Here is a 27,065-nt window from a genome sequence, read left to right as displayed (position 1 = left end):
TATAAAACTGATGATCATAAGATTCGTAGCTTTCTTAATCATTTCTACAGATAACCTATGACTAATCTTTGAGACATTTTCCATACTCTTCATTTGGAGAGACCAATTTGATGCCAGTGGCCATACTTAGAAACTGACTCAAGAGGTCTTATGACCCTCTACCTAGGATCTGACTCAGCACAAGAAGATAATTTATGCTTCCCGCCCCTATGAGTTCAGCCATTCAGCAGATCTAATTCCCTAGCCCTCTGTCTTCCAACTATCTTTAAAAACCTTATCTTTCAAAAATTATCAGATAGAAGGATTTGGGAAATTTCCCCCATCTCTTTGCTTGGTGTCCTATGATATTGAACTCTCCCTGCTATAATCCTTCACATCTCAGTGTGTCAACTTTCTTCTGGGTAGTGCGCAATACAACCTGGTTGAGTGGTAAGAAATGCAGGTCTCTCTCTTGTGAAGAGGCAAAATGAAATTAGCCTCAAAAGTATAGAAAAACAGCTGGTTTTAAACTGTACAGAAGCCTGGTGCTACTGGGGGACTGAGAGGCAGCTAAAAGGCATCCTTTTGGCAGAGGTAGTATGACTCTACCAGAAGACACTATTTCAAATTGGGTCTCTTCCAAGAGTGTTGTGTGTGAGTTCAACAATGATCAGGTCATTAAAATGAAAAATTCTATTCATTGGCAGGAGGCCAGTTGTTAGAGAGTGACTTGAACCAAGCTTCTAAGTGTTATCATCTTTCTACATCAATAACAACCATGTTAATTCATTCTCAAGTCATGCAATTGACAAAGATTCCCTCCTTAGCCACACTCCAGCCAAGCTCCTCTAAGTCCCATTCTCAGCTAGCCTCAACCTCGGCTTGTGAAAACTACAGACTCTGTATAGATAATTTGATCCTTCCTCCCCATTAAAAGGCTTGAACAAATACTAACATAGCTTCTAACAGTTCAAGACCACATCGAGGATGACCCTATCCTTGCTTAAAGTACCTGCTGAAGAAAGCTCAAGGATGCCAAAAGAATCTTCTGGTTGTTTCAGCCAACAGCTAACAACAAGGCCCTGTCTCCCAGTCTCTGTGAGAGAGTAGAAGCCTACGAAGTTGGACAGTTAAGTTCATGAACTCATCCTAGAAAAAGTGTTACATACCTCATTATTAATATTATTAGTACCTCTGAAGTATTCCCTTTGGGAAGCTATACACTGACACCAGTACCTAGTCCACCCTTCAAAGCAATTTTGAAACTCTTTTTCTGGAATGGCCATCAAAGCTGCCATTGTATGAGGTCCAACAATTAAGTCTGTAATTCATCATGGAATATGTGCCACATATTCACATTACTGAATATCATTTTGGTCACCAGATAGATGGCCATGGGAGTACTTCAAAGGTGACCATAGTGACCTCCTCTTAGCCAAGGGGAACCCCAAAATATCCTAAAGCTGAGTTGTTAGCTAGACATGCCTCATCCTGCTCCCTTCCCTTCTTGGAGATGTCGTTAGTAACTTGTTAACAGATCTAAGGCTAAGCAAGACAAAGCTTAAACCACACCTGCAGGCCATCAATTTACTCATCAGATCACTTGAAGTTAGATAAATGTCCAGTGGCTTATCTCTGATTAATACACATCCTTAAGTCAAAACATTCCAAGCCTTTAGACAAAGCTTCATTTCTTTAAGCAATTGCAAACTGAAGAATCTTCAAACCCATCTATAACTTGTAAGTCCCTGCTTTGAGATGTCTCACCTTTTCTGGCCAAACCAGTGTATACCTTCCACGTACTGATTGATGACTTTATGTGTAATTCCTGTCTCCCTAAAATGTGTAAAACCAAACAGTAATCCAACTGTGGTGAGACTACTTGCTCATGGCTTCTTGAACATGCCTCTCTCTGATCCATGATCTCACATATTTGGCTCAGAATAAACCTCTTTAAATTATGTTATAGAGTTTGGGTTCTTTTCCATTGACACCTTTCTTCTGCCAGAAAGTCCGAACACCTAGGAGGGTTTGCTGAGCTCATAGACCAAGATATCAGCATGGTTTAGTTCAACACAGACTTTTTAAAGCATATGAATCACCTGAAGATCTTGCTGAAATGCAGATTCTGATTGAAGTAGAACTCAGGAGAGTTCTGAAAGTCTGTATTTCTTACATCCTCCCAGGTAATACAGATGCTGCTGATTCTAACATCAAACTTTAAGAATGAGAGTTTAGCTCACACTTGAATGGATGGTCAGATTAAAAACAAGGACGGGGCCAAAGTCTCCAGACTGTTCTGGAAGATCATGTTCATCTGAAAGAAGGGGTGCTAAGTCACCCACCTAGATGCCTGTGAAGCCCCCTGAGTACCTCTGCTGCACTGATTTGAACCACCCACACCAATCCCCAGAGCTGACCAGAGCTACGGGGTGCCTCTCTACTTCTTCAGCCCCAGAATCTCTTTGAAGGGCCAGCACTGATATATGTTGCCACTTACCTAGGCTCTCCGAGCCCAAATGACTCTGAATCTAGATTGATTATAGGAATCCTTGGAGCCAACAAAGATTCAGGCAACGTCAGAGAAATAGTAGCATAGGGGAAAAAGAAAGCCATTCACCAGAGTTCACTATGTAGTTGAAGAGAAAATCCAGTATTCTCGAGACACAGATTACCAGAAAGGAGATAACCAGATCATCAAGTCCAGGCGTATATGCAAAATTTCCCCTTGTATGTTTAACACACCTGGCTATTCGGTGGTGAACATGAAGTGGAAAGCAGCTGTTGACAGTCCCTGCTCACTTAGCACAGACACTTGTACTGACGTGGGCCCTAGTACACTGTGTGGCTCGCTATGTCAAACTAGAGTTCGCGTTTCCTATCCCATTCAGTGGGACAACTTGAAATGTCCTTAGTCCTCAGCCCCCAGAATCCCTTTGAATCCTGCAAATGAACTTACTGGGCAGCCCTGGGGAATGCTGTGACAAGTGTGAACTCTTGCTCATACTATCAGACCTGCTATATCAGACTTCCCAATATTAGCTGCCAAGAATGCCTCCCACTTGTATATGTGTGTGCTGCTCTGCAGTCCACTGGTCCTCTCCTAAGGGCTGGCCTTGTGACTTTTCTTTGACTACCAGAATGTGGCAAAAGCGCTGTTCTAGTAGTTCAGGCATTAAGAAGTGTTGTAGTTTTCACTTTCACCCTCTTGGAACTCAGCTGCTGTATATGAATCTTGGGATAAATTGTTGAATGATGAGAATCTACTGGGAGAGAATAAGACCTGGCCAGATCCCATCCCCCCCTGCGACTCTCCCAGGTAAATGCAGATACATGAGTGATTCTACCCAGCACTGTTGAAAAAAACAAGCAAACAAAAAGAACCACTGCGCAGCCAACCCACAGAATGATAGGAAATAATAAAAAATACATTTTGTAGTTTGCTACACAGCACAGATTAACTGAACTAGAAACTGCCGCAGCAAAAACGTAAAGCCATGTGGCATTGCCTTTGAGAATGTGATAGTGGAGGCTGGAATCCCATCCCAAGGCTAGAAGAATAGTAAATAACTTGCTTTTGGAGCCTTGAGAAGAGGCCATATGTATTGTTTAACAGCAGGGTGGCAGAGCGCTTGGCAGCACCACCACCTGCTATACAATAAAAGATACAAAATATAACTCATGAGCCTGTGGATCTGGCAGAAAGACTTTTCAGTAAGCTTACTCACGTTTTTGCAGTATATGATAAGGTATTACAGAAAAAAGATGAACTAAAGAAGGAACTGTTTAGTTTGCATGCAGAGTTTAGAGAAAATGTAGAGACTCAAGTGTCCCATCAACAAAATATTCTCAAAGTAGGAAGGGGTGTTCAATGGGGGTGCTTTGAGCCTCTCAGCTAGACCAAAGATCTCTGTATTGCAAGCACTTTTAAAGTTTTCTGTATATGATGATGTTTTGACATCTCAGAAAATCTTCCAGGCTGGGGAGAGGCTGTCCCTCCCAGGTCTAGGCAATTCTTAGAGGTTAGAAACAGTCAGCCAGCAGGAAGCATGCCTTTGACATGCAAATGAACCAACCCGGAGCCACACCTCTGCTGTTCAGCTCGTAAACCCCAGGAGGCAATATTCTTCTGCCTTAGTCATACTTGGGCCTGAGCACATTGCAACTAGGAAGCACTCCTGCACCCCTACAGCTTGGGGCCTATAGGCGTTATTCCCACTCATCAGTCATGCAGCGCGTGCCCTTTCTCATACATAGATGCAACAATAAAGGCTCTGACTAGACTTTTGCTTGCCCTGCCCTCTTGCCTCCTAACCACCCAGGTGTTTTTCTATGTGGCCCTGGTGTTGTACTTCGCCTTCTAGCTCTAGGACTAGAAGTATAGATATAGTATAGGAGTATAGCCTCTCCTCTGTCTCTCCTTGTGGCTCCACCTGCCTGACCATCTTATAAAACGATACAGAACAGACTCCCAGCAATTACAAGGGTGAAGTCCTAGAGCATCTTGAGTTACCGCCCAACCTAGAGAAAGAACCATCTGCTGTCCATTATTGGTGGATGTGGCTTTTTGCTAATAGAGGAGGCTATGATTGGATGCATAGAATGTCCACACATTTTTTTAAGGGATTGTACCATTTTGGACTAAAAAGGGATACAGATGGATTAAAGTGGAAGTGAATCTCTAGGGCCTTAAATTCTAGGGGCAGAGCAGAAGAAAAACTAACTACAAAGTGGCTGGGCTTGGTGGTTCAGGCCTGTAATCCCAGTCCTTTGGGAAGCTGAGGCAGGAGGATTGTCTGAGCTCAGGAGTTCAAGACCAACCTGATAAGGGTAGACCCCACCTTCACTAAAAATAGAAAAATTAACTGTGTGTCATGGCAGGCACCTGTCCTCCCAGCTACTTGGGAAGCTGGGGCAGGAAGATTCCCTGAACCTAGGAGTTTGAGGTTGCTGTGAGTTATGATGACCAGATGACAGTGTAACCCAGATGACAGAGTGAGATTCTGTCTCAAAAAAAAGGAAAGGAAAAGAAAAAGAAATAAGTCTGAAGCAAAGACAGGCTATTTCTCACGAAAAAAAGAAGAAGAATACAGGTAGAGGAGCTTCTGAGAATAGCAGATTAGTAAATCACTCCCAGCATGCAGAACTAGATACTAGTCTAGATACATTTCTTTTCTTAGAGTTCAAAAAACTGGTGACACGTGCCAGGCTTGATTCAGAATCACTACAACTAATGACTGATGTGTGCTCTCCATTTTCCTCTTTTTGAACAGAACTGTGTATAGTTAGCCCTGTCTCACCATCCCGTTTGCAGTGTGTGCTGTGGGTCATATAACTAATCTCTTTAGTTCACACACCTCCACATCAAGAGAAACCTACGTGGGGAGCTTCACTCAGATACAGGCCCAATGCAAATAAAGAGACCCTGGGTTTTGAGCTGAAGGAGTAAACGGCATATCATCCTGAAATATGTCGGGTTGGTATATTGATTATTTCAAGATGAAAACATTGGAGAAATTGTAATTTCAGAAAGGGCTAATTGCCCTGTCTCTTACTCCATGCAGCAAGCCATAAAGATTCCTGCAGAAGAGGTTTTCTCCTTGAACCAAGGTGAAAAAATAGCCTTAATCAGCAGAGACTGGATGTTGGGAGCTGCAATGGACCCACATAGAAATATTTAACAAAATATCCCTTGTCTTCCACTAGCTTTAACCAACCCCATATGTCTTCTAGAGACTCCCTTAGGAATTTCCTACTCCTAGCCAGATCCACTTTGTTCTGTCATTTCTTCTCAAATGTATTATTCTTGGTCTAAAAAATATAAAAGCATTTTACTTTTGCAACTTCTTTAAACTTCACTCTCCTGTGAAGATCCTCACGTACATGTAAAACCAATAAGATGTGTTTGCTTTTCTCTTATTAATCTGCCTTGTGTCCAGTGGGTTTCTAGATCCAGCCCAAGAGCCCACTAACACCTCACTGGGGGTTGGAGGTTATGTCTAGCTTCCCTACAGAGCCATCAATGTAATGAGACTCGAGTTTTCGGGAATGAGGTGAATGTATTTGTCATGTAGAAAAGCTACGAGTTGCTATGGCCAGAGAGTGGCCCATGGCATACCATTTCCAAAGATAGCTACCAACACTTTTTCCCATTCCTGTACATGGATGAAACTCCTTCACCTTGGGCTCATGGCTTGCTTCAACCAATGGAATAGCTTGGAAGCAATATTCTGGAGGTCTGGGGTCTTAGCAGACCTCACAGCTTCTACTTCTGCTTTCTTAGGATCCAACCACTATGAAAAGAGCTCAGGATAGCTTACTGAATAATGAAGGAACATGAAAAGACAGGTCCAGCCTCCTTCAGATGGTCCAACCACTCTAGTTAAGATGCATCTTGGATCTTCCAGGCCCAGGCAAGCAACACCCCCCCTCCCAACACTATATGGGAATCAGAGATAAGTCTATCTGCCAAACCCTGTCCAGAATCATTAATACATAAATGACTGCTATTTTTTAAACCACTAAGTTCCAGGATGATAAATTATGCAGCAATAAATCCTAAAAGACCCACTTAAGTAGTAGAGCACAATTAGACAATTCATTCAGTTTTTCTTTAGTATGGCTTTTGTGTTTTTTGTTTGGTTGATTTTACTAATTTTCCAATAATTTGACATTAAATAGTATGAATAAAATATTGAATGGATTCCCTAAATTTTAAAGCACCAATAATGGTTATGGGCTTAATGCCAACACTTTTTTGCATACATTGAGGTCAAATCTTATTTTCCCCATGACCCATACATGACATGTCAGTATAGGCTGATGGTCACACACTTGCATAGGAAAGCTCGATGTAAACTCTCATGGTTGTACCAATATAAAGAAAAACACACTAAACATGACCAGGATCGTTTTCTTATATTCAGAGCCTTTTATTCAGAAATCATTTAGATCATTTAGTCAGTTTCCTAGAAGTTGTTGTCTGTTGAATGAATATTTCCTCATTCATTGAAATATGATAGCGACAAGAATAAATAATTATCCTGGGAAGTTCGATTCTACTATTAAAAAAATTGGGTTTGAAGGCTAAAGGTGAATTATAACACAAATTAACCAAATAAATGCCTTAGCAAGGAAGTATGCAACTACACATGTAAACACTCAGGCTGCACAAAGCAGAACTGGGTCACACCCTTGACACAGACCGTCGTGTGAACGTGCCCCCTGAAGTTGTTCACCACAGCAAGGCTGTTATCAAGAGCCTATTGCAGGTACAGGCAAAGCATGATTTTGCCCTTGAAAACCTGGCATTCTTGTAAGGAGCTCAGCAACAAGTGATTAACAACGGCACATATACATGAACATAATGATGTACGTGTACTCCGCGTGAGGGTAGACTAAGAAAAATGAGCTTGAGCTTGAGAAGCAGAGGGCAAGAATGCTGAGGAGTATAAAATGCACAAGTACAATCATCACATGCGCAGAGGAGGCAGCTTACCTGACATGCTGATGGATGAGTGTGGTTGAGGTCCCAATGGGAAGACACTATGTCAACAGACTTTTTGGCCATGTTGAGTAAATTCATCCAGCCTTGGAAAAGTGACAAGTGAAATGGTGCATTTTCTGAATAGTTAAGGCCTTCAGGAATATTTTCCACCAGGGCAATTCTTAGAAAAGATTTTGAAAAACAAACAAAATCTAGTCAAATTGGAAGCCACAGGTACATGCATACAGAGACATCTGAAAAATATTCTTCCTGAATGTATACTTTCCTTATAATTTACATTTTTCTACCAAATCGTCTTACATCATCCCTTTCCTCTAGTAATATATTTTTTATTTTTCTTTTAAGCAATGCAATTTTTTTCTTTTTTTTTTAGAGATAGAATGTCACTTTATTGCCCTCGGGTAGAGTGCCGTGGCGTCACACGGCTCACAGCAACCTTCAACTCCTGGGTTTAGGCTATTCTCTTGCCTCAGCCTCCCGAGTAGCTGGGACTACAGGCGCCCACCAAGACGCCCGGCTATTTTTTTGTTGCAGTTTGGCTGGGGCTGGGTTCAAACCCACCACTCTCGGGGCCGGCACTCTACCTACTGAGACATAGGCGCCACCCCAACAATGCAATTCTTTTATAAAATATTACTCTGCAAGCTACTTGAGACCATAAATTAAGTTTTGCAAATCTCCAGTTTCTAATACAATGTTGGGCATCTATTGAACTCAATAAATGTGACTATTATTGCTTAACATCTCTATTAATAATTCTTAGCCTGGGGGTAAAGTGACTCTGAGAAGAAAGTTACAAAACCTCCCTGTTGCAGAGATTTATTAAAGTCAGAGATAAAGAATTTAAATGATAGTAACAAGCACTAAAAAACTGCAATCAGAATTATCCTAATAAGTTTGTTTATGTATATGTATTAAATATTGACAGCATATCCATGGTGACTGGTTCTCCTTGATATTTTAGCAAAGGCTGCATTTTTTTCACTCACTCTTGAGTTAGGTAACACATAACTTCCTAACAAAGGAGCGAATAGTTATTTCCCAGTTTAATAAATGCATATCCGCCTGTAATTCTTGATGGAAAAACCCCAACCCCTTATGAAAATACCTGTTAAATATTTCTAAAAGAAAGAACTGTTTTATTCATAGTTAAATGCCCAGAGTCAGCGACATCATTAGAGCTCAGTAAGTGCTTATTGAATGAATTTTCTCAGCTTTCAATGAAGAATTCAGCACTTCTCAATAATATTGTTGACAGTTATTCTTAATGACATTTGTTTCATTTAGTTTGCTTTAGAAACAAAAACAACATTGCTGGTAATACATTCTGGTGTATTTGAGGAATATTTTACCCAGAATGAAGTTGGGGTATGCAGCCTGGAGACTTTCACAATTTGGGGGCCCAATCACCCCACCACCCCCAGACCTTAGAATAACAGGACAAGGACATTGCTCTGTGCAACCCCCAAATGACTATGACAAATCTTCTCTAGTCTTCAGAAACACATGATCTAATGGAAGAGCCTGTTTTGTGCATAGTTATTCAAAACGGAGGTAGAATCCGATAAATGGTGAAACCAGGAGTAGAAAGTTTAGTTGGATAGATAATTCACCTAAGCACCACTGGAATGTGGGAAGAAAGGAAAAATTAATTGTGATTGGGGATATCTGGAATCGAAAGAAGCTGGACTTGAAATTTGTCTTCAGTGTTCTCCAGTTCTATCTATGTTGCTGCAAATGACAAGATTACATTCTATTTATTGCTGAATAATATTCCATTATATATACGTATTTTCTTTATACATACATCTACTAATGGGCCCTTAAGACTGATTCTAAATCTTGACTATTGTACATAGTGCAACCATAAACATCTTCTCTATATACTTACTTCCTTTCTTTTGTGTAAGTATGTAGCAGTGGGATTGCCTGTGGTGCTAATTTTAGCTTTTTGAGGATTCTCCATACTGTTCTCCACAGGGACGGTGCTAATTTGCATTCCCACCAACAGTGTATGAGGGTCCCCTTTCTTCACCAGCATCCTTTATGGCCTGTCTTTTGGATAAAAGCCATTTTAACTGGGGCAAGACAATATCTCATTGTAGTTTTGGTTTGTATTTCTCTGATGACTAATGACATTGAACTTTTTTTTTTTCATGTACCCGTTGGCCATTCATTCGTATGTTTTCTTTTGAGATGTGTCTGTTCAGATCTTTTGCCCATTTTTAATAAGATTATTTAATATAATAATAATCTGGAGCTTCTCACATATTCTAGCTATTCTATTAATCCCTTGTCATACAGCAGTTTGAAAACATTTTCTCCCATTCTATGGGCTGTGTCTTTGCTTTTTTGCTTGTTTCATTGGCTGTGCAGAAGCTTGTTAGCTTGATGTGATCCCATTTCTCCACATTCGCTTTGGCTGTCTGTGCTCTCAACATATTACTCAAGAAATCTTTGCTGAACCCAAGGTCCTGGAGTGTCTCCCCACTGGTTTATCTGAGTAGTTTCATAGTTTCAGCTCTTAGATTTAAATCTTTCATCTGCTTTGATTTGATTTTTGTATTTGGCAAATGATGGGGTCTGGTTTCATTCTTCTGCATGTGGATATTCAGTTTTTCTGGTATCATTTGTTGACATGGTCCTTTTCCCAATGCACGTTCTTGGCACCTTTGTAAAAAATGAGTTCACTGCAAATGTGAATTTTTTTTTTCCTTAGGGATTGAAACCTTAGAAGTGGGTAAGATTATCAAGAGACATTTTCAACAAATGAGAATTGGGTCAATGCCAGTATTCAGTTCTGGTTGGTAGAGAAAGTGGGGCAAGTGAAGAAGAGAAAAGGTTCTAGAGAAGTTGAAAGAGAGAGAGAGTGAAAGTCCCTAGAAGCCAAGAAAGACTGTAAATTTATTTCTGTAGCTCCCCCTTACCCTAGGTTTCCCTCTCCATGGTTTCAGTTACGCAGTTACTGTGGTCAACCAAGGCTCAAAAATATTACATTCAATATTGACCGTATTTTAAGAGAGAGAGAGCATGGGAGGAAAACTATATTCACGTAACTTTTATTACAGTACTTGTCATAAGTGTCCTATTTTATTATTGTTGTTGTTAATCTCTTGCTGTGACTGTTTTATAAATTAAACTTTATCACAGGTATGCATGTATAGGAAAAACCACAGTCTATATAGAGTTCAGTACTGTATGAGGGCTCTGGGACCCACTGGGGGTCGTGAAATGTATCCCCTAAGTATAAAGAGGAACCATTACATTGCTATTATTCACTTTTCACTAAATATCAAAATAAGCTATGATATTATAATAAAAATAGAGACAGCCCTTATTGTCCAGAGACCACATTATTTGAGTAATGACTTTCAAGGAAGAGTCCCCCAATAATGACCTTGCTTACCTGCTCGCTTTCCTATCTTCTCTCTGGAGATCTTGATTGCTCCTTCTGTGACACAGGGCTATTTCCTATGCCAGAAAAGGTCTCCAGAAATCAGCTTTGAAATGACTTGACTTATTCCCATGACCTATCCTTTTATTTATTTTAACAACCAACAGCTGGCTACTCTCTCGGGATCTGATCTAATTAGCATAGGAGCAGAACTCATTTACATGCCATCACAGCCCTGGGTCTGCTCTTCTCCAGCCAGGAAACAAACTAGGCAGACATCATTAAAATTCACCTTTGGACAAATCCCTGGAATGCCTACTTGCCATCTGTAAGTGAACTCCACCCAGAGGCTGTATCATTATTTCTGACACCTAATAACTGAGGGGAAAGCTGAGTGTACAGGGACACAATACAGGGAAAATCTTTTATTACTCTTTTTGCGGTACTTTAAGATAAACTATAAATGATTTGAACTGAGTCCTGGAAGCTTAGGTGGAATAAATGTAAGAAAAAGATTTTTACATTGTTAATTGATTTTAAAACACAATTCTAACTGTATTAGTAGTATGTATTTATTCTTCCAACTTAACGCGATCATCAAAATTTATCTTTCAAACCAGAAAAAATATTGCATCTTCTCAAAGAAATATTTGTAATTTCCCTTTAATAAGCTACTAAAACATGAAGTCCAGGCATTTGCAAGGTTTAAAGCTTTTTAAAAAGTGCTGTGTGTGTGCGTTTGTGTTTTGGTAAATATAAGAACCTTTGTAAAATAGTCCTCACACTTGATTTTGGTATTATTGTAGAGAAATGTTTAAAATGACAGAATTTTGAATAAAGTAGACAAAACCTAGCTTTGCCAGTTAAGAGCTGTGTGACCTTTAAGAAATTACTAACCTCTTTAAATCTGTTCTCACTTCTGAAAAGAGGAAAGGTTATTACAAAGATTAGAGCAGAGAATCTCTGTGACTTGCTTTGTTCAAGGCCTGTTTCATGGTGAGCACCAAATAAAAGACATTCTTTTTTAAAGTAACTTACGGCCTGAAAACTTACAATTTGAAAAAATTTCTCCAAGTTTCAAATCAACATAGCACAGTTACTAAAAGGATTCTACAAATAATGTCTAAAGGGAATCATAAAGTGGAACTTATATCACATTGTCAAAGTGATCATGAGCTTTTTTCATTGCCTAATGCAAGGGATTGGTTATTATGACCTGATCTTACAGATGTGCTTGGCAATTAATTTGTTGATATTTGTTCTTTGATCTTGGGTCTCTAACTGCATGAATCAACAAAGCTGAACAGATGTCTCCAGCTCATCAATACAATCTGATTTTCACTTAATGATCAGGTTTTGCACCCTCGGTGTGGTCATATGTCTATAATCAAAGCCTAGGATTGACATGGCAAAGTTTAGCCTTGCCAAAAAGATTCTAGAATCTTTGACGATGAAGTAGAAGGTGACTTGCTACTCCTGTGACCGATTCGCTAACCACATCTGGACATGGAAATAGTTGACCTAATAGACCTAAGGATCTCGCTTCAATTCAGCTGAGATATGTGTCTCATTTTTGTTGGTTGGTTTTTTGTTTTTTTTTTCAAGAATTTGGGTCAGAGTGAGTTTACTTGTAAAAGACAGCAGAAAAAACACCAGAAAGACCAGGCTGGTTAGTAGTTGATAAGGTGGTATAGTGGGGAGCAGAGTTTTCTTTTCTTCTTCTTTTTTTCAGAGACAGAGTCTTACTTTGTTGTCCTCGGTAGAGTGCCGTGGCATCACAAGGAGTAGTGTTTTCTATTAAAGTAATTAGGGATTTGCTTTAACCATTTTTTTTTTTTTTTAAATAGAGACAGGCTCTTATTCTGTTGACCAGGCTAGAGTGCGGTAGAACCCCCAGAGCTCACTGCAGCCTCAAACTCCTGGGTTCAAGTGAGTCTCCCACCTCCGCTTCCCAACCAGCTGAGATTACAGGTACATGCCATCATGCCTGGCTATGTGTTTAAATATTTTTGTTTCTGGTAGAGACAGGGGATTACTATGTTGCCCAAGCTAGTTTCAAACTCTTGCAATTTTCCTGCCTAAGTATCCCAAAGTTCTAGGATTATAGGCATGAACCACTGCACTGTGTCTTGTTTTTTAATTCAAAATGTTATAATCTATTACAAATTATTGCACATACTGCCAGTAGGAGCCCCTGTAAATTGTATCTTGCGTTCTTTTGATATATTTCTTTCAATATTTAAATATATTATTATTCTGTCACCAGATGTTTCCATTTTATTCTTTTAAATTGACTTTCATAGACAACAGGTGCAGAGAACTCCACAGTGCGACGGTGCGTTTGAGTTGGCGGTAGCAGATCTCTTGCTTCCGTAACTCTAGGTGATTTAGGCTGAAGAAACCTCATTAGTTCCAAGTCTAGAATTGTGTTAAGTGAGGAACAACTATGCTTCCCATTCTGGACAGAGGCATCATGGCCGGATAGGAAGTATAAGAACCGTAACTATCATTCTGTGTTTGTATGTTGTAATTTAAGTGTGTTTGCAGCTATCATTACACAGCCTGGTAAATAGCAAGCTATGAGAAGGGCTGGTGTCACTGTGGCAGATGAAGAGAGCAGGGCTCCCAGTGGCCAGTTATCATCCAGCCAGAGAGATCACTACACAGCTGGGATTTTAACTCAGTTTGTCTGGGTTCACGTGTGTATGACAGCACGAGATTCAGTCCTAGTCCCAGGGGTCCTCAAACTACGGCCCACGGGCCACATGAGGTGGTGTGATTGTATTTGTTCCCATTTTGTTTTTTTACTTCAAAATAAGATATGTGCAGTGTGCATAGGAATTTGTTCATAGTTTTGTTTTTTTTTTAAACTATAGTACGGCCCTCCAATGGTCTGAGGGACAGTGAACTGGCCCCCTGTTTAAAAAGTTTGAGGACCTCTGCTAGAGGATTGCCACAAGCACACTGGGGGTCTACAGAGGGATTAAATAGAGTAATGTCGGGCGGCAGAGGCTGCTGTCCTACAGGGGAAGGTCAGCTTAGACCAAGACCCCATCTTACCAGGACAAGAGGAGAAGGGACAAGTGGCAGCCCCCCATGCCCCTCATCCTCCCCACACTCCACACTGCCAACCCACACGGGCTAGGAAGTCTACAGGGACAGATATTAACAAATGGAAGAACTCGCCACGCTCATGGCTGGGAAGAATCAACATTGTTACAAGGAAGCCACTGGCTTAATATTTCCAAGTACTGGCCCAGAATGGAAGGACTAACCAGAGAAGAAAGAAGAGCAAAGAAGATGAAGAAGAAAAGTGTGAAACTTACCTACCTTTTGATATTTTACTGATATAAAATGTGGACAAAGAAACAGAGAACTCTATGGTAAAAAGATTCTGACACTATTCTCAAAGACCTGAAACACACAGTAGGAAGGCAGGTGATTAGAAAAAAATGGTTAAAATTTACGAAGAGTAATAGACAAATAGATTGGCATTTGAGGCAGTTATTATCCTTTGACATCTATTCATCCCTCCTTCAGCCTATATTTAAGGAGAGTCAAATCCATGATGAGCTCTGTACTGAGTGCTCTAAGGCCCACCTGCTCTCATGGGCTCAGGTAATGAATAAGTAAACAACATGTGAAAAGGACAAAGAAAGAAAAGGAAATCAGTACGAGGAAGAGATAGAGATTCAGACAAAATCGCTTCTTTAGAATGGAAGCCAGGGATGGCTTTGCTGAGGCTGTGTGTAACCCTGGGCTCAGGTGCAAAGAATTTGTAGACGGAGTGTTCAGGGCAGAAAGGGCCAAGAGTGGAGAAGAAATCACAGCAAGAATGAGATTTAAGAGTTAGCAGAACATGAGGGAGATGAGTGTGGTGAAATCTAGAGAGTGATGTGGGACGGGGAGGGGAGGCAAGGTCAAAGGGAGTGACCAAGCGCAGGATTACACATGGCTTGTGGACGCAGGGAGGGGTGGAGACTAATGCTGTGTGATGGGAAGACAGTGGATTGGACGAGGGGTGGGGGGAAGTGCCCTGGTCCCGGGCTGGTTGTGGCCGAGTGCTAAGTCTGCCTAACTCTGGGGTTCAGTTAAGAAGACCGTTTGATCTCACATTAAGCTGTGTCTTCCAAATTAGCCTTTGTCAATAAAGTGATGGCTGGTCTCTATCTGCCATGTCAGACTTGTCAGTTTGTTCAAGAAGAAGGATGTTATTGAAGGTAGCAAAATATGCTACCTGAAATATGCCACTTTGGCAAAAGGATCATTTTAAGCTAATGGCTTAAAAGAAGCCATACAAGCAAAGAAGCAGCAGAAGAAGCAGATACAAGCAAAGCCCTCTGCCTCCCTCTACTTGCCTAAACACAGGACATAAGTTTAGAAAGTTATTTTCTTCCTCTTTGTACTGGGAAGGATAAAGTTGATCACCAGAGACAACTTTAGACCCGTAACAGCCTGGAGATGACAGGACAATCTACACAACAAACTTCACTAACCAGCGTTCATCTACCATCTGTTTCTCATATACAGTTATGTGTTGTATAAAGACATTTCAAAGACCGACTGTCTATGGGACAGTGGTCCCATAAGATTGTAAGAACACCCTATTTTTACTGTACCTTTCCCGTCTTCAGATGTATTTAGATACACGGATACTTAGCACTGTGTTGCAATTGCTGTCAGGATTCAGTGCAGTAACATGCTGTACGGTTTGCAGCCTCGGGGCAGTAGGTGATGCCATTTAGGCTGTCCCATCTAGGTTTGTGGGTACACACTGTGATGTTCACACAATGACGAAATCACCTAATGATGCATTTCTTAGAAAGACTTCCTTTAGGGACAGGTGACTGTATCTGTCTTTCCATAAGTTGCTACCCCTAGATTCTCAAGGTCCTTTTCCTTTGTCATTTCTCTAACAATTTATTGTTTGTTTTTTTTTATTGAAAATACCAAGTACGCCAGAGCTATAAGGACCTATCTGATAGCCTCTCATCCTCTGGGCATTTTCCACGTACATATGAAATATACCCATTAATCAACTTCTGTTTTGCTCTCATTAATCTGTCTTTGCTACAGGAAGTACCAGCCCAGAATTTAGAAAGGTAAAAGGAAATTATTTTTTCCTCTGATATACTGTTTTTTAAGTTCTCTCAGACACCCCCAAAATAGAGTCTCACACATTAAACGCTTCTAGCTAAGCTGATGGAGTAATGGACCAAAGGTCAGAATATAGGATAAGCAATTACAATGGACAAAATAAGCTGTAGAAAATGATTATGAGGGAGCCACTGCTAGTAAACGCTTCATTTATCAGCCCAAGAATACCAATCCCCCCCCCACTTTATTTTAGACAGAGACTCCCTCTGTCACCCTGGGTCGAGTGCCGTGGTGTATTATCTCATAACAACCTCAAACTCCTGTGCTTGAGCAATCCTCTTGCTTCAGTCTCACAGGTAGCTGGGACTATAGGCAGGCACCACTATGTCTGACTGGTTTTTCTATTTTTAGTAGAGATGGGGTCTTGCTCTTGCTCAGGCTGGTCTCAAACTCTTGAGCTCAAGCAATCCACCGCCTTGTCCTCCCAGATTGCTAGGATTATAGGTATGAACTACCGAGCCCGCCCTCAATTCTATTCTTGAATTGATAGAAAAGTTTTGACCAGGAAGACAAGTATGTGCTGCCTCTCCCCACTCCTAAGCCCCAACACAGGCATCCATGATCAATCACAACACTTTCCTCTGAGCCTGACGATGGTCTCACAGTCTCTCTCAACCTAGGGCTCCAGGCAGCTACTAACAATTGGGGTTGCCTAGGGGATGAAATCAAAGTCACAACCTTGCGAGGAACTAAGAAATTAAGCATTTTCTAGATAACCCAGACTTATCCAGAAAAGAATTTCCATTTTAAGTCTAGTTGAAAATATTTCTAAAATATGTGTATACTATATTATAAAATTGGAATTGCGATTTCAAAGTTCGCCTTGAGACCTCCAAACTCTAGGTGGTAGAAGACATCGGAGGTTGGGACTAGCTGTACATTCAGGATTTATGCCTGGACTTATTTATTTAAAAATAAATTCTTGATTCAAACAATTTTTAGATTTGAATTATCTCTTTGAATGAAACTGACGCATAGCAAAATTTTTAGTACCTGAGGGTTTACTATCAATTATTGCTAGCATTTATTTGCAAAGTAAGGGCCAGGAAAAAAGATAGGAGAGTTGACTAACGTTCTTAACTCCAGATCTTACCCAGTAACTAGAAAGCAATTAAACTTTGCTCTATCATTGCTCAGGGCTAGCCCTAAGTGTTTTTCTAGGACAGAGAGATTATATGTGATTTTTTTTTTCCTTTCTTTCCTTCCCTGACTTGAATCTCAACAATTCTCAGAATTTGAGGTTACTTTGATTCATAGGTCCCCTTGTTAGGTAAGTTCTCTGTTGCCCACCATGGGCTATGTCAGAATGACGTGTACCCCACTGACACCAGCAAGGTGAGCAGCTGACTGGTGGCTGCAGACAAGAGCCCAGCACTTTGTTTGGGGTCCCTTCTGTGTGCCTCAATAAGACACCTCAAAACCGTAAAAGAGACCAGGCCTGGGAAGGACTCCTCAGAGAAACACAGCAGTTTCTTGTTTAGGAAAGACGTCTACAGCTGATAATACCTCCAGAACCAAAGAATGATTTTTCAAAAGCAGGAACAGTGTCGACTAAGTGTCTCAGCTGGAGCGCAGTGATTGTCAGTCACACTCTGCCTCAGGGTTCTCTAAAGCGGGCTCCTTCACTGCAGGCTGTGGCCACTCAGCACGGGAGACAATTTTGGCTGCTATATTTCAAGTCCATCAAGGCTGATCAGCATCATCTGGTAAAACATGTGCCATTTCCAGAGGTTTAAAATAGTTTTTCTAAATGTGACTTTTCACAGTCCAAATATGGCTTAAGTTTCTTCTGAGCTGATGCTGTAATGGGGATGAGATGATTCTGTAATGAGTGAATCTTGCCAGATAATCAAATAAATTCTACAAGTTGATCTACTTTCAGACCCCCGAGAGGAGCACATCAGCCCACATAGGAATATCTCCCTTAATGCAATAAAGCAGTTTCTATAAGAAACCTTCCATGCAGGGCTGGGCATGGTGGCTCACACCTATAATCCAAAAACTCTGGGAGGCCAAAGTGGTGAATTTCTTGAGCTCAGCCATTTGAGACCAGCCTAAGCAAGAGCAAGACCATGCCTCTACTAAAAATAGAAAAAACTAGTGGGGTGGGCCAGTGGTGGGCACATACTCGGGAGGCTGAGGCAAGAGGATCACTTGAGCCCAAGAGTTTGATGTTACTGTGAGCTGTGACACCACAACACTCTACCAAGGACGACAAAGTGAGACTCTGTCCTAAAAAATTCATTGCATATGGATTTTTAATTATCAAATCCAAATCTGAATGTACTGTCAAAGTTTTAAAATCCAAAATAATTTCATTTTCATTAATTTCCAAATAAGAAAACTGCTCACTGCCCCAGGGTAGACAAGTGGTACCAGCTGCTATTCTCTGCAACTGAGGGGTTTCTTGTGTGCATGTTCATTAGCTAACCCATTTTCTGTTTAAATATGTCTTGCACACATTCATTAACTTATATACTTTCTATATTTGGTTCTTTCAAAGTATGCTGGATGATTTAAGACATGTATTTCCTTCACTGTTCCTCTGAAGAAGATGGGACCTTAGGAGAGGTTTTAGTCCAGGGACAAAAGAAAAGACTGCCCACAAGTGCCTTCCATTTTATTTGATAGTATTTTGTTTTCCAAAATCCTGATTTATGAGATGAGATGTCCGGAGTGGAAGGACATCTTTCAAAAGCACCAAGATAGACAAGAAAGGGTCCCCATGACTGGAGAGGAAGAGGGGTCCATGAGTCTTCAAGGCTGCAAAGGCCTTGCCTCTGAAGATGGCAAACTCTCCGAGGTCAGAGGTTGTGTGGTGCACAGCAAGGCTGTGATGATGGCTCTAGCGGGAACCAGGCTGGGCAAAGTCACATAACCAGAGGGCCCTCTTGCTGCAGGGAAAGACCCCAGGGACTTTGTACAACCTTGGGCAGTTGGTGCTGAGACTGAATTCCTGTCATTCATCATCTTGGCAAATTAAGTAAGGATTTGGAATCCAATTAAAGATAATTTAAAGATGATAAATGGAATTTCTTTTCTTTTTTTTTTTTTTTGGCTGGGGCTGGGTTTGAACCCGCCACCTCTGGCATATGGGACCGGCGCCCTACTCCTTGAGCCACAGGCGCCACCAATAAGTGGAATTTCTTTTGAATCTGAGTTTGTCGGTTGAGATTTTATACCCATCACACAAACATGGTACTTGGTCTTCCCATGCTGGGTCAGAAGAATCCTGTGATGCTGAACCTCCACTCCTGTGCTCCAGCATAGTGAGCTCAGGATCAAGGAATTCCCAGATTCACATGGAGCATCCTTTGGCTGCAGGTGGCTCAGTCTGGCAGAGATTGGAGACCAAGTCGCAAAACTATTCTGGAAACAGAAGATGATAATCTCTAACCAGTGTTATTTCTGAGCATAACCTGTCTGCTGCACCAAAAAGCATTTTCTCCTTTCTAACATAAAGGAAAGAACATATAAAATCAAAATTCACCATTTTCCCTTTTTTCTGGGGGCGGGGGGAGACAGAGTCTTACTCTGTTGGCCAGTCTAGAGGGCCTTGGTATCATCAGCCTCGCTCATAGCAACCTCAAACTCCTGGGTGCAAGTGATTCCCCTACCTCAGCCTCCGGAATAGTTGAGATTACAGGCGCCCACCACAATACCCAGCTAATTGTTCTGTTTTTAATAGAGATGGTGTCACCCTCTTGCTCAGGCAGGACTTGAACTCCTGAGCTGAAGCAATCCTCCTGCCTTGGCCCCATAGAATGGTAGGACTATAGGAGTGAGCCACGGCCCCTAGCCTACACTCATCACTTCATCACTTTCCAGTCAACTAAACCAACTGTCCCAGAGAAAATCCCACTCATGTTACCTAGCAGTATCATGTGGATATAGGGAATATGAATTTGTTAAAACACACACACACACATATCTCTCAGGTATAGACTGAAAACAAGAAATCCCGGTAAAGCTTAACCCACCCCATGAAACACATTTGACATCACACACTCACTTCCATGCCAGGAAATGGCATTTTCCATTAATTTTTGATAAATTACACTAGATTTCCCAGAAATCAAAGCATTAGATATGTGTCAGGCTGGGCTCATTACGAGTTTACAGGGCAAAGTTTATTCAATGGCTTAGTCCTCTCTGGCAAGAGATTTAAAATGTCCCTGGAAAGGAAATTTCTGAGCGTTCATCATGCTTGTGTCTAGACACAGGATATTAAGTTGGATTCTCCTGTTTTCACAGTTTTGGCAGCATGCAGCACTCTGACAATGGGCGAGCTTCCAGATTACATAACTGATCTGTACCTGTCAAAAGGATACTGTGGCTTAACTTACAAGAGGGTTAAATCAGGAAATGGCAAAATCACAAACATAAAAAACGATTTCTGAAAAACTGCACATAAATACCCCTATTGCTGTATATTTAAAAATAAGAAAGTAATGCTAATGGTGATAGTAACAGGTGCCATTCACTGTGATATCCATGCCCAAATGCCTTACAGACATGATCACAGGACTCTGTGACACATTCTAATTTTCCAGATAAGATCAGGAGGTTTGGGGCAATAGTGTGGCACTAGGCTCAAAGTCACAAGCTAGTAGGACAGCCAGCTTTCCAATCCTGTTCTGTCTGGCACCAAAGTCTGCCCTGCTCAACACATCCACCATGGAAAGTTTCCTCATTGTGTCTGTGTGTGTATAAGCATGTTAGGACAGCAAACACAAAATCATAGTGCGGACTGGGTAAGGGTAACAATGTGAGCAAACATTTGCAAGCTAGGCTTCTCCTTTGTTCTCTTTTTGCTGTATAATAAAATATATTTATTGCCTCCACCAATTATCTATACTCCATTAACACATTGATGGGTTTTTAATCCTGAAAGGGCCATATTAATTAGCCAAATCTAGCTTCATTTTTCTCCAGCATCTGTTTCCAATCCATCAAAAGAATGTTCAAAGCTCCAAGGGGAATAATTCCTCTACTTGATGTCTTGATGGGTTTTGATATATTTTAAAACTTATGAACTCTATTATACAATATGAAAGAGTTATTAGGTACTATACACAAGAAAAATTAGCAGCCAAGGGCTTTCCATAAAGTTTCTTATAAATATGTAAATATTTTAAATAATGAGTAATAAACTTTTCATTTATATTCACATAATAATTAACTTTTTAATTTAAGTAGCATCCTAGGAGCTATAAATTTGGGCTCCTGATTCACTTCCAATCACCTTCTAATTTATATTTGCTCTCATTACAACTAGTCTGTGAAAAACTTCAATCTTGCAATTCTCTAATCTTAGAAGTTTAAAAATTCATAAGATATAATTAGAATCTGTGTAGGAGACATTAGGGTTTAGTAAAAAGAACGCTCAACTAGGAGTCACAGGAACTTGAATCCAGGCTGGAGTCTGTCTCCCACTGAAATTATTTCTTTGAAAACTATTGCACTTACCTGAAAAATGATGAAGACACTTTTTAAGGCACCTTCTAGATCAGAGTTTTTCAAACTTTTTTTTTATCTCACGGCACACTTGAACCTATAGATAAACTGTGGCACACTGAAATTATGTTGATAAAAAAAAGAGTAAAAAAAAAAAAAAAGAACATACTGTGCTTTTTTTGAAAATAATTAAATTAATGATCTTTAAAAATTTTCAAGGCACACCTAAAACCCACCAGTGTGCCCTGGCATATCACTTGAAAATTACTGTCTAGGGTTAAGATCGTAAATTATACATTTTTAAATTCATAAAATTATTTAAGCTCATTGAAATGATTATGAACCAAGCTATATATAGACAGAGATGTGTATGTGTACATATGCTTGTGTATATATAGCTATTATATATAATATCAGAAATAATTTGCTCATATGATGAAACCAAAGTTAAATGTGAATAATATGCTTTTGGTTTAAAATACATCAGATGAGAAAGAAAAACATTAAATTCCAAACTATTCCTGGGAGTCACATAATTAGATCTTCTTAAGTATTTAAAAATTGTTAACATACCCTTTAATCTTTATCCTAGGGGGAAAGAGTAATAGCCTAATTACTCAAGTTTTTCATTCTCTCTTGCTTAACTCTGGCCACCACTCTCAAGCTTGGATGTGCTTTGGTAGCCTCTGCTGTATTTGTTATTTTGGGATTGGGGGTGAGGAGGGAGGGAAGAAATGAAAATATAGCCTAAGGAATCAAGAAAACACTGGCACTTCATGAGAGGGAAGGACGGCATTCAGCAAAGGGAACCTTGAACCATGGGCAAGGATTAATGAAGGAAGAATGGTCTACAATAAGCCTGTAAACTGTTTTCTACAATTCAAACTTTACTACAGGAAACACTTCCCCTCTCTCTCTAATCCCCCCACCACCACTCCAAACACATGATTCCCTAATTGGAAGTCAGTCAGTCATTTCTGGTCAAGTTTAAGGAGAAAAATGGAAGTTTCCAACGCTTTTTGAATTGCTTAATATGGATATTTTGCTGCCTACAGTCCCAGCTACTTGGGAGGCTGAGGCAAGAGAATTGCCTAAGCCCAAGAGCTGGAGGTTGCTATGAGCTGTGATGCAACGGCACTCTACCAAGGGTGACAAAGTGAGACTCTGTCTCTAAAAATAGATAAAAAAAAAAAAAAAGAATATTTTGAGCAAGCTCCCATTTGAATGGAATAAATAATTTATTGGGCTTTTCTTTCATGATTCTTAGAGTACGGAAAAACATTTTACCTAGAGAAGGTCAAAAAGAACACCTTGTCGCGATAAAAGGCAAAATGTGCCACACGGAATTTGAATTGGGATGGTGTGTAACTTCCTCTTTCACACTAAAATGCCAAAGACCTTTTTCTTTCTTTCTTCTTCTTCTTTTTTTTTTAGCAAAAAGTCACCCTCAGAGGGGAGCTCTACTCCAAAAGCATTCATCCATTCATGGCTAGGGCAGAAGTCAGGAGCAGCAATTGTAGCAAGGTGTTGTCAAGATTTAGAATCTCCATCCCAGGCAGTGATTCTGCCTGGCCTCACGTTCCCCAAACACACATGCTGTGAGCAGACAGTCCCTCGATTCAGCTCCCGTTTCACTCCCTTTCTTGCACAAGCTGTGGGCAGGCATATGTGACTCGTGTCTCTTGGACATCTTCCCAGAAAGACCAATGGGATTCTTTCATTTCTCTTCCAGAATACTTAATGAACTTAGTGGCTAGTAAAAAATTGTCACAACTGTTCCTTAGGACCCCACCCCCCCCAGGTAAATAACAATGATTGAGTCTTACTGGGGAGGATACAGGTTCCTTTTCTCGATTTGTATGAATAAATGAGGGCAAAACACTTAGATTCTTTGCACCAAGACAAGGAGAAGCAGGTGGACAGCATCTTAGTATGAAGTGAAGAGTAATTTGCAGATGCAGTAATAGGATTAAAGAAAATCATAAATTTGTGTTGCACCTATAGCTCCCACTAATAGGTAGAGTTGTAAGAGATGGTGAGATTGACTGCTTTGATCCTGAGTTTAACAGGGAAGAAACCAAGGTACAGGGAGACCTCATTGCTTTATGTGGGAGCGTTTGTTCTGGTTTGAACTCAGACTTTCAGAATTGCACCTAATGATCTTTATTCACTGAACTGATCCACAATTTTTTACAGTAATCAGGGGCATCCAACTTTTATTCTTCTCTGCTGCACATTGGAAGAATAAGAGCTGTGTTGGACCACACATTAAATGCACAAACACTAACAAAAGCTGATGAGCAAAAAACAAAAAAGAGAGAGCCCCACATACTTTTTGAGATATTAGATAACACAGAGAAACAAAACAGGTTTCAAACAATCTGCATGTGGCCCCCAGGCTGTGGATTGGACACCTGTGCATGAACCATTTAGGGCCATGTGTGTTTAAATTGCATATACTATAAGCAAAAAGCCCTCAGCAGACTCTGTAATTAAACACATTCTTATCTTTATAGGAAAACAATGCATATTCACACTAGGCAGATAAATAAAGACCCTAAGTAACCCATTGTTAGTTTAGATAAGATTTTGCCACCACAAATAATTTAAAACTTTTTTCTTTTTTTGATGTTCAGAGTGTTTTGAATTTTTTTTTTAATTTCAGATTAATATGAGGGTACAAACAGGTTGCATTGTTTGCATCTGTTATGTAAAGTCCCTGTTGTAGTTGTGTCCCACACCCAGGAAGTGTGCCATATACCCTTATACTGTGCCCACTAAGTCAGAGCACACTCATTCCCCTCCTCCCCTCTCCCATGTTTGGATTTTCAAACTTGGTTGTGGTCCTATACAGCTAAACTTCTCTTATAAGAAGTAGGAGGAAAAGTCCTCAAGCATTTTAAGTCATCATACATCCATTTCAGTGTGATGGCTAAGAGCAGTTCAGACATCTCCAGATTCCTTAATACAAGGTGGATTTCTACATCTCCACAGCTCCTGATTCAGGAGGTCTGGGGTAGATGCTTACTAATTTTTGTTTCTGACCAGTTCCCAGGTCACACTGATACTGTTCACCCAGGGACCACACTTTGAAAACCACTAGTTAAGGGCATGAGCCTTAGTTGAAGGACCTGGATTCAAGTCCACCATTTCTTGGCTGTTTTACTTCAGGCAAATTACATAAATTTGATTTTAGGTGAATTATATAATTCCTTCCAAGAAATACATAATGATCTTTTTAAGGATCCCTTGCTGGTGACAAATTGCTTTTCCCTTACTCTCTTCAAGATTCTTTGTCTTTAGCTTTTTATAACTTGAGTGTAATTTGTCTTAGCATGAGTCTTATTAGATTTATCTTACTTGGAGTTCTTGAGCTTCTTGCATTTGTCATATGTATCTGTAGTTTTCCTCAAATTTGAGATACTTTCTGCCAAAGTTTCTTTAAATAATCTCTCTACCTCTTTCTCTCTTCTTTTGGAACTCCAACAAAGCTTATATTGGTCCCTTGATGGTGTTCTATAAATCCTGTGGACTCTGTTCACTTTTCTTCATTCTTTTTTCCTTTTTACTCCTCAGGCTCAGTGATTTCAAATGACCTGTCTTGAAATTTACTGATTCTTTCTTTTCCCTGTTCAAGTTTACTGTTGACCTCTTTTGTAAATTTTTCAAATTATTGTATTTTTTAAAACCAAAATATTTATTGTGTGACTCACTGTTCAAATTCTTATGATGAACTGGGTAATCTAGCTGTCCTCTGGGGGTTAGGTGTTTTTCCTCCATAGAATCCATGGCTGAATCTACAGCATACATTTTTTAGGTGCCTCATCCAGCTAGTCCAAGTGGTATTTTGTATTTTAACCTTGCCATTCTGGTTATACTTTCTCTTGTGCTTGGCAGGGTAGCCACATTTGCCACTTCTGAAAGTGGCAGGCCTTAGAACCATACCAGCAACACAATGCATGTGTCTCATTGTGATACTTTCCAAATGATGATGTTCCTTTTGTCATCTCACTTCTGCAGCTAGGACAAAAGAGCTATTGTATTTTTCAGCACTAGAATTTTGCCTTGGCTCTCTTTGGTTTTATCTCTTTGTTGATATTACCATATTATTCACAAATCATTTTTTTCTTACTTCCTTTAGCTTTCTGAGCATATTTAAAAGAGTGGTTTTAAAGTCTTTGTCTAGTAAGTCTGATGCCTATGCTTCTTCAAGGACAGTTTCTGGAACTTTATTTTATTCCTTTGAATGGGTCCTTTAAAATATGTTTGTGATCCTCTCTTGAAAATTGGGCATTTGAAAAAAATCAGCCATCTCCTCCAGTCTTTGAAGACTGGATTTAGCAGAGAAAGACCTTTAATAACGAATTCTATGTGAAGGACTAAGGTCTTCTCAGATCCTTTATGGGCATATATGATCCCTGGGGCCATGTGTGTGCTTTTCTATGATTCCTTTATCTAGTTTTCAATGTCTTAATTTCTCTAAGATTCTCATCCTTGCTTCTTCTCAAGGTCTTACCTGCTCTATTGCATTGCTAAGACAAAAATCTCTTTCCCTAAGCATCTATGGGTCTGTAGAGCCCTTGTGTTTTCTATAAGCTACCCTACTGCTTCTCAAAATTTGTTCTGAACACTGAGTTGAGCTGCTTTTGGCTATCTAGTTTCTAGGTAGGTAATATAGAGACTAATCTCTCAGGCTTCACTCATATAGGTTGGAATACTGCAAATTTGGTCCAATTTTCTCCAATTTTCAGAAGGAAACTGGAACCAGGCCACCACACCCTCCAATTCTCCAATTGCCATATGTCACTGGGGAAGGGGTGGGGAAAAGATGAGTAAAAATGCTACAATATTTCTTACTGTTTGAATGTGGATTTTTCTTGTTTGTTGTCTTGGCTGTTGCAAATCTTTGACTGATTCCAAGACATTACTTCAATATAATAATCCTATAACATTATTTTAATAAGACACTAGTAAAGTTGTTTACTTCAGTTCTTTATAGTATCTACTTCATTGAGAGTTGAGATGTCAAATAAATAAGACTATATAACTAAAATATTTAGCACAGACTTTACCTATAGTAAAACCTCAATAAATTTTGGCCATTGTCATTGTCATAAAAATAGTACAACTCCAGACTATAGTTTTAATTCCTCATTTTCCTTATCCTCATTACTAGGAGTCTTATCCTCAGTAAGAGTCTCATCCTCCTTTTCTTATCCTCATTACTGCTGACTTAATTGTGTTTTAATCACAAACCCACCTCTCTCCAACACTTTCACAAATATCAGTTGCCTAATCTACAATGGATACATATCTATTATTCATAAAGGGTACACATTACTGAATACTTGAGGCAGATCATCTGAGGCAGATGTTTTAGTTTTTCCTCAGTCAGGCTGGGTCACAATATTTAGCAGAAGTTTCTATTCTCATATTTTATCTGAGGTCTAAAGTCTTTTGTAGTGGAATTGTGAGAAAGCTGCATTTAGACTTAAGTTTAATCTTTAATATGGACAAGGTCATGCTTAATTTTAACACTATCATAGACATGATAAAACAGTAGAAGAGTAA

General features: G+C 39.9%; 1 protein-coding gene across 4 annotated transcripts in view; it reads right to left on the bottom strand.

Moving 5' to 3' along the window:
* The window catches only part of PLD5 (phospholipase D family member 5), a 400,042-nt gene that overhangs the window by 197,716 nt on the left and 175,261 nt on the right, over positions 1-27,065 (bottom strand). For 3 of the 4 annotated variants that reach the window (XM_053607901.1, XM_053607902.1, XM_053607903.1), the window contains one exon: positions 7,478-7,646. The exons of the other annotated variant lie outside the window; for it this stretch is intronic. In XM_053607901.1, the coding sequence (XP_053463876.1) occupies positions 7,478-7,646 (169 nt within the window). The remainder of the gene's footprint in view (positions 1-7,477; positions 7,647-27,065) is intronic. 4 annotated transcript variants of the gene reach the window in all.

Source organism: Nycticebus coucang, chromosome 10 (assembly GCF_027406575.1).
Source record: "Nycticebus coucang isolate mNycCou1 chromosome 10, mNycCou1.pri, whole genome shotgun sequence".
Taxonomy (NCBI): Eukaryota; Metazoa; Chordata; class Mammalia; order Primates; family Lorisidae; genus Nycticebus; species Nycticebus coucang.
This window is presented reverse-complemented; position numbering and strand designations above follow the sequence as displayed.